The sequence below is a fragment of the Brienomyrus brachyistius genome, chromosome 8 (assembly GCF_023856365.1).
Source record: "Brienomyrus brachyistius isolate T26 chromosome 8, BBRACH_0.4, whole genome shotgun sequence".
Lineage (NCBI taxonomy): Eukaryota > Metazoa > Chordata > Actinopteri > Osteoglossiformes > Mormyridae > Brienomyrus > Brienomyrus brachyistius.
Window position 1 is genome coordinate 4,604,389 of NC_064540.1, and position 12,327 is coordinate 4,616,715.

Genomic DNA, 12,327 nt, shown 5'->3' on the forward strand with positions numbered 1-12,327 from the left:
ACTGATCATCATAACGCTGTACCAAATAAATAGTATTTTAATTGAGATATCACATGTGATGTCAGTGTATTCTTGTTAACCCAGGGCGACGAACTATTCCTCCATCATCACCGGTAAATACAGAGTCTATCAGTGTCTATAGCTAAAGAATAGTCTTTATACTAACTCTTATTTTAGCAACAGTGCTAGACACTAACGGCGCTGATATAGGTAGCTAACTTGCCAGCTGGCGGATTGGCTGGATCATCTGTGTGTAACTACCGATCAAGTGATGTAACTAAACACATGAAGCCTGTTTTCTGTAGGCAATACGGCACACAGTAGCTAAAATGCACTGATACTGACATGGATCGGAAATGCCAAATTGTATGGCGCGGGTTTTCCAGACTTCACCTCGTGTCTCGCTAACTAAGGCTGCACTGTTACTCGCTTTTAATACTGACCAGTCTCCCCAGTTGGATTTAACCAGCGGTCCGACTGAACCAGCTTAATGCATTCGAACCACAGTGAGTCAAAAGCCATCGGCTTCCACAAAGCCGGGGAGATATACGGCGGTAACAAACACATGCTAAAATGTCAAGATATGTTTCAGTGTGAGATTAATGCACAGCTGAGCAGCTAGCTGGCTGGCTAGCATGCACACTAAGGCACGGTCCTAACTGACAGCCATTGAAGCTCCACAGCTATCCTACAGACCTCAGCTCCATGTCTTCCTACAGTTATGTACTTACTCGCTTCTTGCACTCCTCGTTCTTTTCCGAGGAAGTCAAATACTCAATCTGTATATTTTTTTCCCCACTTGGTATTTAAGATGTAAAGACATGAAGGTTTGAAAGCTGTTCGGAATCCCGTCTCCCCTTTAAATTTTGACAACAACAATCCCTCCCGTTGAGCAATTCAAATCTACGGGGCGCCGGATGTGCCATAATAGACCGAGTAAGAACGCGAAAACGATAACGTACATAACGAAAAGTTAATGTTTTTCATTTCTTTGTTCAGTCTGTTTCATGCACGTCAGCATAAAGTTAAAAACAGCGGTTACTTCTCAGGAGCTAAAAATTATAGATATAGGCAAAAATAAATTGGTCTGACAGGTAAATGTTACTGTCCGGTTATGCGTTTCATGCTCAAACGTCCGTTTTTTAAAAGTGCAATGTATTTTGTGTTTTTCAAATATTGTAAGTTCTTCCATATATGTTATGAATATGTTCAAGTCATGTTTTTTCAACTTCCCACGAACATTATACTTACAAGGTAACAAATTCATAGTAATCCAACTTTTGGTCATGAACTGCCCATTATACGTACAATTTTCATATTCTTATAAAAAAAATCCCATAATACATCCAGTCATAATGTTTAATATAAAAACACTCTTCAAAGTGTCATACAAAAACACACAAACAATTCATTGTGTTTACAAGAATACTATTTATTACAATTGCTAAGTAGACTGTTGTATGTATAAATACAGAAATTCACCAAATGTTTTGACATAATTTTTATAATGATGCTGTACTCAACAAGTGTCATTATGTACAACTGTAATCATTTCAAGTTACACTATATCTATGACGACAAATATAAGAAAGTAAAAACTTGTTTAAAATAATAGACCTGGTAGCAGCTCCTGGAATCAAGGAGCACCAGAGAATTTTCTGAGTAGCAGAATTTTAAAGGAAAAAGACAAACATTCCCGCCAAAGTACTAAAACTTGCCGTGTTGGATAGCTGATATTGCCCAACAGCTGTTTTGCTCAGCAAAGTCCTGTCACAGTGATCATGTTTCATTCAGTGTCAAGGAAAGCAATCCTCTTGGCCATTCCTTCCTCCCCATATTTCAAGTGAAGATTGTGCTGGGACGGATGGGCTGAAAGGAGGAGATTGTCATCATGCCGAGTCCAAAAAGGTCCTTCGGTCCTCCCCTTATCACCTGCTAGCAAATATCTCAGGGCAACTTGCACTTCACCACTGTTTTTCAGCAGGGCTTTGGTAACGCTACATAGGTCCTGCTTTGACTCTCTCATCAAGGTACGTAACAGGTGTTTTGCTTCCTCCAGCTGTGCCTGGGAGAAAGCGACATCATTGGTCAGCTCCTCCTGAGATTCAAACAGGAAAGTGTGGACATTTGAAGCTGCAGGAATGTTCTTCTTTACTGCGCCATTGCTTCTGTGATCCTGAGGCCCTGATTTCCCTGGCTGTAGTTCTATCTGGGCCTTTCTGTTGGTGTGGTCATCCAGGATCTCCCGGGATGTGTTCACGTCCAGGTCATGCTCACAAGCAGAAGCTTCTGGGTCAGCCTGAGGTCTCTTGCTTAGTGACAGGTCTAGTATCTCCTCATCAGTCTACAAGAAGAAGGCAGTTACACAATCCAATTATTACATTTTCTTGTGTATCAGTCTATCTTTGTATCAATGTAGCTGTACAGGACAGCATTAAAAGAACCTTACTTCATCGTCTTCTTCAAATTCCATTATTGCCATCTCCAGGATGCCCAGTTTCCCTTTCACAGGAGTAACAGTCCGCCTGTTTTTCATCACTACCTCCCCATTCCTCCCTAAAGTCAATCAAACAAAAAAGTCTACATGGTATACTTCAATAAGCAATGTTTCTAAAATACAGTTCTTCACAAAATAACCACAGCATTTATGAACTTCGTATAGACTATTATGTAAAAAATCAAGAGAGATTCTGGATGGACAAAAATCACATACTGAAGGCAAAAGGGAAGTACCTGGATTTACTGGGTTTCTGTTCGTTTCAGAGCTCTGTTGTACCACCACCTGCCTCTCTGCAAGTGCATCTGTGTCCTTCCGTAATACACCATCCTCCTCCACCAAGGTGTCTAGGCAGCCACTCTCGGGAGAACTTTCTCTGTGCTTTTTTCTAACTGGAGACTGTGCGTGGGCAGCCTCAGATGAGGCCTGTGGATGCATGACGTGTTTCACAGACTGACCAGGGGAACTTTCTGGCACGAGTCGAGCATCTTTTTCGGGTGACGTTTCTGCGTGCCTTTTCTTCGATGAACATGCCTGGGGCTCTTGTCCAGGTGGGGTGCGTATTTGGGTCTTTTCGATCACAGGTGGGAGAGACGTCTCCTCAGGCGAGGTCTTCAGATGTGTCCTGTCTGGTGAGGGTTTTCTATCGGGTGGGGACCAAAGGGAGGTCATCTTTGGTGAATTCGACTGCAGGCACAGGTGTTTCCGGTAGCGATCCTTCATAGACTGCCAGCTGTGATCAGTAACACGCAGCCGTTCCATCTCCCTCCACACGACATTGCCCCGGGCCTCTTGCATGTGCTTGCTTATGTAAGACAGGATCACAGCGTCATCCTCCGGTGTGTAGCCCATACGCCCCCTCTCCTGCTTGCGTTTCACTGGTCGTGCTTGTGCCCCGCCGTTGTTTAACTTGTAGTCTTCCATGTCCAGCTGCTGGTTCTTCTCCACACAGTCCCTTATATACTTCGTGGAGATGTAGCAGTTTGCTAACATGGCCGGGACTTTGGCCACCTGCTCTGGGTCTAGCAGCAGAATGGCCCCGGGCTCCTGCACTTTGCATACCACACCCCCACCCGCTTTGATGATAGGCTGGAGCTCAGCTTTGCTGACACCTGGACGCAGGAAGAAGCGCATTGGTTCACCTTGCAAGTCCAGGAACAAGACTGGAGATAGTTGGGCACTTCCATTATGTGATGACATCATGGAAACTGACTGGGGGGGACAAGAACATTATTGTAAATTTGAGTTATGTGAAGATAATACTTCATTAATCATTTCTTTGCAACATATCAGTTCATAGTACATTACATGCTTATCTTGAAATTATGAATCAGACTGTTATGATCCAACACGGGGTTTACTGCAGTTTGTTGGTGTCCTTCTCCAACCACAGGAAATATACAGGATCTCTTCCTACACCCATTCAATAAAACGACGGTAATGTGTGAAATACTTTGCGGTTTATATTCAGAAAAATGATAATAATGACAACGTTAATGGTGATCTGACTACTAAAGTGGCGCAGTGACGATTTATGGAAGAGAATCGTGTGTAAATAATCAATATGACCAAGCCAAGTACGGCGTAATGCAAAACTAATTTCGCACAATTTGCTCCATAGATACTGGTTAAAAAATAACTTTAATGACATCAATAAAATTTTACAGTCGCTGCACAGCAAAATTGTGCTTTTGAAAAACAGACCCTCACTATTTACGCCATTCACGCGCCAACAATTTACCAGAATCCTCAACAGTTTGATCTTGAAACTATTGTTTACATTCATGTTCCAAAATATCCCGATCACAAACGACTACTTTTAAAAAATCTTAACACACATAAACAAAAACTTTCAAAACCTTACTGTCTGAAGACAAATACGGTGCTGATATTAACCAAAACAACGTACTGTAGAAAACGTCGCTCCGCCGTTACGAAATACCTCCTGCGCAGGCCTCGCGAACACTTCCTGTAGTTTCGGCGACGGGAACTTGACGGAGCGTGCGCGAGAACGGACCCGAAACGTAGCGAGGCGCCGCCAACTCGCCGAAAGTTGCCGAATGCGGTCGTAAAGGCTGGGCCCGTAAGAATTACTCTTTAAATTGAAATTCGAAATGTTTCCGTACTGGAAAAAAAACTTTTTCCAACCTCCAATTTTTAAAAATGAATTCTGGTCGGCAGGTTACACAGAATGGTTTATTCATCGTGAAATGTGAGTTTTATTACCTTAAATAGTCTGTAGGGTTTTTATTAAATAGTCTGTAGGATTTGCGAACTACCCCAACACGTTTGATGTATCTAATTTTGAGTTTATAATGAAATTATATAGATTTGCCGTAAGATTTCGTGGGTGACCATGATAGTCTGAAAGTGTCAGCTCAGATGCATGAGAGTATTGAAGCCCTGCAAATGATATTTATTCAAATTCAAAATAATTATGCTTCTTATTCCGTTAATGTGATACGCGTACTCCCGATATATTTTTCTTTTTATGTATAAAAATAACTGTAAACAAAAATGTACAGTTCTGAAACGTTGTTTAATCTATTGGATCATCGAAAAAGTTTAAGGCTATGTACAGGGCCAGCGCTGCATTTTCAGGGCCCCTATGAAAGGTTTCTTTGGAAGGGCCCCCAACCAAGAAACGTGATGAACATTTCAATTCCGCAACGCGGTGAATTCGGAGGCTCTAGACCCCCTTAGGCTCCTGTCTTTGTCAGCCAGAAAATGTTTTAAGTTAAAAAGGTCCACTAGATGGAGACAGAGACATGAACGTATCCGATCACTTCCCTGCATAATTGCCGCTTCAGTCAACGTCTTTGGTAAATAACTTAGGTTAAGCTAATGGGATCTACACAAATAAAACGGCATATTATGCAAAGGATGAATTATGCATGAATTCCAAGGAAAACCTGTACTTTATGTTACTATTTAAATATCACAAAACATAGAACTTGACCAGTATTCCGCATTCATGCCTTCAAACACATGTCCCTTTCAGGGACTCAGATATTACACAGCATACATTTTTGTATGATAGTCATAGATGAGAAATCCTGCTGTAGTCATTTGAAGCCAGCAGTATTTAGAAAGAAACTGATAATTTACACAGACGTCTCGAGAAAGGACTCCAAAGCCAGAATATTGTCTTTGTTTCCAAGTTCATAGGCAGCCCAACATTCAGCTTGACTAAGACCAGATTTTGTTTTTTAAACATGGCAAAATCCTCAACAACAACTTGGGCATTTAACAATCCAGCTCCTTCTTTTTATCATCACAAAAGAAGCTAATTTTCAGTATGACACCATGTATTAGTTAAATGAAAAGTGTTATTTCTGATGTTAATTGTCTTGGGTTAAATAGGCTCACCAAACAAAAACAAAAAACAGTTCACCAAAACTTATTTACTTTTTTATTATTAAACACTTACCAGTGTTGTGGGAGGTAAGCAGCATTTTGCAAAGAAATTATTTTTTGTGTGGTTATGTAAACCGTTTTAAACTTCAACATAATCATTACCTTGCAAATAAATATTCTGAATTCTAACTATTGTTGATACACTCCCGGCTAGTATTGCAAAATGATGGTAACTCAAAAGTATTTGACAAAATGAAGAAAAAAATGCTCAGAAAATGGGGTGTCGTGTCTCCTTAACTGACACAGTTTTTGTAATTGTCGTATAAATCGGCTGTCAAATTGGAACAGTTTAAATTAAGGGAGTTTTGCCTGTGATTCAAATCTGTGCAGGTGGTAAGACCGTCTATGAGTACAATCCGTGTGTGCTGGCCTTCAGAGGAGGATGCAAAGCGTACCACTCTGACTGCTCATAGCGATAAGACAGCATCTATGGATATCTTTGTAATTTCATGTACCTAGAATATTTTTTTTCACTAAAATTAATATATATATATTTAATATATATATATACACTGAACAAAAATATAAACGCAACACTTTTGTTTTTGCTCCCATTTTTCATGAGATGGACTTAAAGATCTACAATTCATTCCAGATACACAATATTACCATTTCTCTCAAACATTTCTCACAAATCAGTCTAAATGTGTGATAGTGAGCACTTCTGCTTTGCTGAGATAATCCATCCCACCTCACAGGTGTGCCACATCAAGATGCTGATCTGACATCATGGGTAGTGCACAGGTGTACCTTATACTGCCCACAATAAAAGGCCACCCTGGAATGTGCAGTTTTGTCTCACAGCAAAATGCCACAGATGCCACAAGCATTGAGGGAGCGTGCAATTGGCATGCGGACAGCAGGAATGTCAACCAGATCTGTTGCTTGTGCATTGAATGTTCATTTCTCAACCATAAGCCGTCTCCAAAGGCGTTTCAGAGAATATGGCAGTACATCCAACCGGCCTCACAACCGCAGACCACGTGTAACCACACCAGCCCAGGACCTCCACATCCAGCAGGTTCACCTCCAAGATCGTCTGAGACCAGCCACTCAGACAGATAATGCACGGCCCCATGTTGCAAGGATCTGTACACAGTTCTTGGAAGCTGAAAATGTCCCAGTTCTTGCATGGCCAGCATACTCACCGGACATGTCACCCGTTGAGCATGTTTGGGATGTGCTTGACCGGCGTATACGACAGCGTGTACCAGTTCCCACTAATATCCAACAACTTCGCACAGCCATTGAAGAGGAGTGGACCAACATTCCACAGGCCACAATTGACAATCTGATAAACTCTATGCGAAGAAGATGTGTTGCATTGCATGAGGCAAATGGTGGTCACACCAGATACTGACCGGTTCTGAGTCCCCAGACCCCCAATAAAGCAAAAAACTGCACATTCCAGGGTGGCCTTTTATTGTGGGCAGTATAAGGTACACCTGTGCACTACCCATGATGTCAGATCAGCATCTTGATGTGGCACACCTGTGAGGTGGGATGGATTATCTCAGCAAAGCAGAAGTGCTCACTATCACACATTTAGACTGATTTGTGAGAAATGTTTGAGAGAAATGGTAATATTGTGTATCTGGAATGAATTGTAGATCTTTAAGTCCATCTCATGAAAAATGGGAGCAGAAACAAGAGTGTTGCGTTTATATTTTTGTTCAGTATATATATAGATATATATATTAAAAGGATTTAAAAATTAATTACAAAGCAAAATATTTCCCAAAACATACTATATATGATGGAAATGAACACAAACTTATATGTGATATTTTGTAAAATAGAGTCAGACATTTTTAACACATCGTTACAGAATATACATATACACAAAAATCTTAACTGCCTGACTTTCTTTTTTAAATCAAAAGAAGTAGATGTTGATTGTCAATATCATCATTGTGACATCAGCACTGTCCTTGTTTAGCAAGCCATTTGGAAAGCCAGAAAATGTTCTGGTTCAGTTAAATGGGATAATCAGTTAGATTAGTGACATCTGGACCACCCTGTGTCATAATAAAGAGTACCTTAAAATTCTTCCAATGTAGTGACAGTTGCTAAAATGGGGGCCAATGCTAATGCACTGCTGTCCAAAACGCTATCTATTTTTAACTCAATCAAGAACAGGCAGATGACCAAGTGCTGCAATATCTGCACCTCTTGGCTTGCTATGCATCCAATCCATTGTACTTGTAATGCCCTTGTATTACACATTCTTGCTCTTTTTCGGAGAGGGTATCTATAAGTGAATTAGAATCAATATATCAAAAGAATGTGCATGTTTTGAGATTTTCTTTTTTTCTTTTGCTTAAGATAGCATTTTAGTAATATGGAACGCCAAACCTACTTACTGCGTTTTCTTGATTGTTTATTGCATATTCCACTTCAATGGATTTTTGATTTTACTGTTGGTGTAATGCCTGGGCCAACCAAATACACTTTGTTCGTTTTACTTGATATGGTCATATAGGGTTTATAACCACAGGATTCGAGACTAAAAAAGAAAGAACCACAAAATATCTTAATACTTTCCTGATTGCTTGATCTATTTAGAGAGTTAATGAAACATGACGTATTTGCATGTTAAAGAGTCACATAATTCTATGTATATTGACAAAACAGTGTTTTACAATGAATACTCTCAAAAGAGTGATTCCTGCAACTTGACAGGCAGAGTTCCTGTAACCTTTGCGCTTTTTTTTCCAGCTTTACCTGCGTTACTTTCAGTCCCATTCGTACACAACCTCTCCTCCAGCTGGGCTTTTGATCATGTCTGGAATTCCTAGCCTCCAGTGTTTCAGCTGCCATTTGGAACAAAGGGCAGTCTGTCCTCTGGCTTATTGGTCTTGGCAGAGTGCAAACCAGACCTGTCTCTGTTTGACCTTCCAGGCTTGAGGAGAAGAAGCACGCTGCCCTGTCATTTCTCCCGGGACCCAAGGTGTGCTTACGCACAGGTACGCACAGTTTCAGCAGGAGAAAGACCTGGAAATGTTGTGTTAATACTGGGAAGTACAAAACTGCTAATACTAGCTTGAACAGTGTATCTGGTTTATGTATCTGTCTTAAGTCATTTTCCCAAAATAAATCCTTTAATCTCTAGTGTTATTTTTAAAACTTTTCACTCAAAACATCTAATTGCATATGCTGTCATAAATGAAAAATGCAATATGTGTAATACCTTGAATGCTTGCAGGGATTATGCAAACACATAGTGGATATTCTTAGCTGCCCTACCATACCTGAAATGGAAGAAGGCATTTGGGCAGTGAAAGTTTGGGGGCCTGAAATATCCCATCTACTGTGAGTGGACCTCATCCAAGAGCTGTGAAATCTGCAGAAATTCCTGCATGTTTTTGCTCTGCTAGAAGTGTGGGCAGTGACACAGAGTCCAGTGTCCATTAGACACTCGCAGTTTGGACAGAAGCTTTTGGGGAATCAGTTTCCACCTTCTTCCAACCCCCTGCCTGGGCACCATCTGGATACTGGCAGCGGTCGGTACAGACCAGGCTTGTGGGGACCCAATCAGGAAACCCTTTCCCGGCATAGCCTGTGTGTAGGAGACCGCGATTTTATTTATATCTATGTAACAGAGATTATAACCTTCATGTGCTTCCCAAAACCTAGAATTTGACATATGCATACAAAAAGGGCAAGATATATTTCTGCATAAATATAGCTAAACAGTGGAGTCTGAAATTTCGTTCCGTTTAATGCTCTTTTTCCACATCACTCAGGCTAATGTTAATGCACGTGTAACTCGGTCAGAACTTCCAAGGGTCAGCGGTGGTTTACAGAAACCATTGACCGAGTGAATATAAAGTATTAACCACTACTAGACTATGGAACGGAAGTGTAAAAAATAGGCCTAATTCTTCTATTGGATTTCTTGACAACAGTCAAATTTGAGAGGCAAAGTATACTAGACATTTAAGGCTGTTTTTTTAGTGGTAAACAACTTCGTAAAAAAAATAAAAACTTTTGATCTTTGCATTTTTGAGGAACTACAGGAATGAATATTAGCCAACATTAAAACAATGAGTACAGCATGCATCTTTAGATACTCTAACTGATTTTGCCCCGGTTACCCTTAGCCAAGTTCATACGAGGTAGATTTATATATCGAAAAAAAATTTTATGAGCTGTGACGGCTTGTTCTGCTGAAGTCATGCATGTAGTAGGAAGCTTCAGGTTGCCCATAGCATAACTGATACGCTGCATATACCCAATCTTCTGGAAAATGATTCAGGATCGCGAACGTATAAGTTACAATAAAAACGAAGCACCGAATTACTTAGCCTCCATCAAATTTAAACAACGTTGACTTCATTGACATCAATGTTGTTATTCAAAATGCTGCTGTTTTTTTTTCTTTTCTATTTGTCTGTGAAAAGAAGCGTTTGAGTCATTTTAAGTGTTAGCTAGGTATGAAAATGTTTCTTTTCATTAGCAGAAACTTCACAACGCAGACCGCATGCAGTTGAAGAATATGCAGCCATCTCCCAGACAATATCAACAGGCCTGCTACTCCTGCCACCAGAAAGAGGCCCCAGCCTCCGATCTATTAGAGGTTGCATTTAAAAAATGTACAGAAAAAACAGGCACACATTTAATTTAGCTGGATATGGACCAATGGGAAAAGAAAAACAATCAAACAAGCAAATAAATATGAGAAATGCATATATTTAAGACTTTACCATCTCATTTATGTCTGTTGCACGTTATGACTATACCTGACTAGACTGGGTGACGGTTTAGTTGGAGGACAGTTCAAGAAAGATAAAACTTGGTTCAAAGTTAGTACATACTGCACCTTTTAAAATAAGAGCAATAATTTATCTATTAATTTATTTGATCATTTCGGCAACCGTTCGGCACACTGACAGAGAGAGCCAAGAAACAACATCCATATGAAAGCTGTTGGTTGAAGGTCACTCTGCAGTTAACCTTAAAAATATACCTCGGTTGCTTTTCTCTTGTCATTGTCCTGCTGGGCTTCACCCATCAGGGTCTCATGCATATTGCATTTATAGGCTTATATGGAATAAACATACATTTCGGTGGACGCACCGAGAAGCTGAGAGGTTTCCGTGATGCAGTGGCTACGCTGCATTCGGAGGCACATTAGTGTGACAAGGGAGCCCTTGAGCTATTTGAGTTGGAGGGGAAGGGTGCAATATTAAGTTGTCAGTGGGGGTCCTGTTAACAAATTTTTTTCGCTAGGGGATGATCAGATGCCTGGTCGGAATGTAAAAATATGTTCAAAATCATGACATGCCGTTATATTTTTCTATGTGGGATGACAAGTGGCAACTCTTGGTTTAAAATGTTATTATACATGCAACAGGCCCCAGGGCTTCAGCGGGTAAAACCCGAGCATCAAAGCATCCCTGACTGCACCCCAACCTAGAGCTTTGTCTGATTCCACCTCTGGAAACGATTTGACTGCCACATTTACAGCCATTCCCACTCAGCTCAGGTTATTGTGATCAGTGCCTGTAGGTATGTGGGAAACATGCTGTTTACTCTTAGTAACGCAAAAGGATGTGTGTGTGTGTGTGTGTGTGTGTGTGTGTTGGGCTGGCATCTAGCTCTTTCATGTGATGTGAACCTGAACTTAATTGATTTCAAATCCATTTGTATTGTTCCCTTTGATAAATGCTTTCTGGGTCACCCGAGCTAAGACGTGCTATATAAAAAAAACGATCTGGATTGAACTCTGCTAAACCATACATGATTGCATCTGTTCTTACCGAAGCTTTTATCAAGTTCTGTTTGTTCAGACCATCCATAGCTCAACAACCATCTTCCTTTGCTCATGTTTTGGATCCAAGGGTTTGATGCCAGAAAGGACATTAGGCGTAAAAGCACGTTTTCTCTGCAAGCGTCCCAGAAAAACCATGAGAGATGGACTTGGTGCCATCACCCCCAGCGCTGGAAATCCAGACTGCAGGGCCTGAAAGGTGGTGCAGGTATAAGCACTATCACCTGCTGGCCGGCTGGTATGAGCAAGACCCAATAAGACCCAACAAGCAGGTTAGTCGCTGCCTTGTTCATATTATTAAAACGAATTAACAATCAAGAAATCACTCAGTAAACAACTTCGTCTCGACCTTCTGGTTTCTGCAGAATTGGGCGTGTAGAGATACCATCAAACTTAAGGAGCCTCTGCAAGCATTTTGTATCTGGACAATCTGCCACAACCGTTGGGCCGTCGGATAAAGCACGAACTCGCATATTCTCAGGAGATGAGTACTTTTCAGTTAATCAAAGGAGCCTTTTGTTTTTATGATGTTTCAGGCTTGAGGATGACGTCTGCGGTGTGCATTAAACCAAACAAAGTTATTTTCAGATGTTAACGATTTCCTCAACACCCGTTTATAATCAAGCCCTAAGCTCTTCAA

General features: G+C 40.8%; 2 protein-coding genes and 2 long non-coding RNA genes across 8 annotated transcripts in view; 2 read left to right on the plus strand and 2 right to left on the minus strand.

Moving 5' to 3' along the window:
* The window catches only part of LOC125747956 (E3 ubiquitin-protein ligase RNF123), a 92,294-nt gene extending 91,376 nt beyond the window's left edge, over nt 1–918 (minus strand). For 2 of the 3 annotated variants that reach the window (XM_049023655.1, XM_049023654.1), the window contains exon 1: nt 732–918. The gene's annotated coding sequence lies outside the window, so the exon portion shown is untranslated. The remainder of the gene's footprint in view (nt 1–731) is intronic. The other variant, XM_049023653.1, reaches the window with a different exon arrangement.
* Nucleotides 1–12,327, plus strand: part of LOC125747984 (uncharacterized) — a 300,948-nt gene that overhangs the window by 140,070 nt on the left and 148,551 nt on the right. The gene's annotated exons all lie outside the window — the stretch shown is intronic.
* Nucleotides 1,412–4,447, minus strand: LOC125747965 (telomeric repeat binding factor 2, interacting protein). Of its 3 annotated transcripts, none has more exons than XM_049023678.1 (4): nt 4,362–4,447; nt 2,734–3,709; nt 2,450–2,556; nt 1,412–2,344 (listed from the first exon to the last, which is right to left on the minus strand). In XM_049023678.1, exons 2-4 carry the CDS (start codon nt 3,698–3,700, stop codon nt 1,787–1,789), a joined length of 1,632 nt encoding a protein of 543 aa, XP_048879635.1. In that variant the 5' UTR covers nt 3,701–3,709; nt 4,362–4,447; the 3' UTR covers nt 1,412–1,786. The 3 variants fall into 3 exon arrangements, with proteins under 3 accessions (XP_048879635.1, XP_048879636.1, XP_048879634.1); XM_049023679.1 differs by having other exon boundaries at nt 4,357–4,400; XM_049023677.1 differs by lacking the exon at nt 4,362–4,447 and adding an exon at nt 3,806–4,350.
* LOC125747985 (uncharacterized) lies at nt 9,148–12,169 on the plus strand. The gene is made up of 3 exons (XR_007399422.1): nt 9,148–9,226; nt 11,758–11,959; nt 12,053–12,169. It is a non-coding gene; the product is annotated as an uncharacterized LOC125747985 (long non-coding RNA).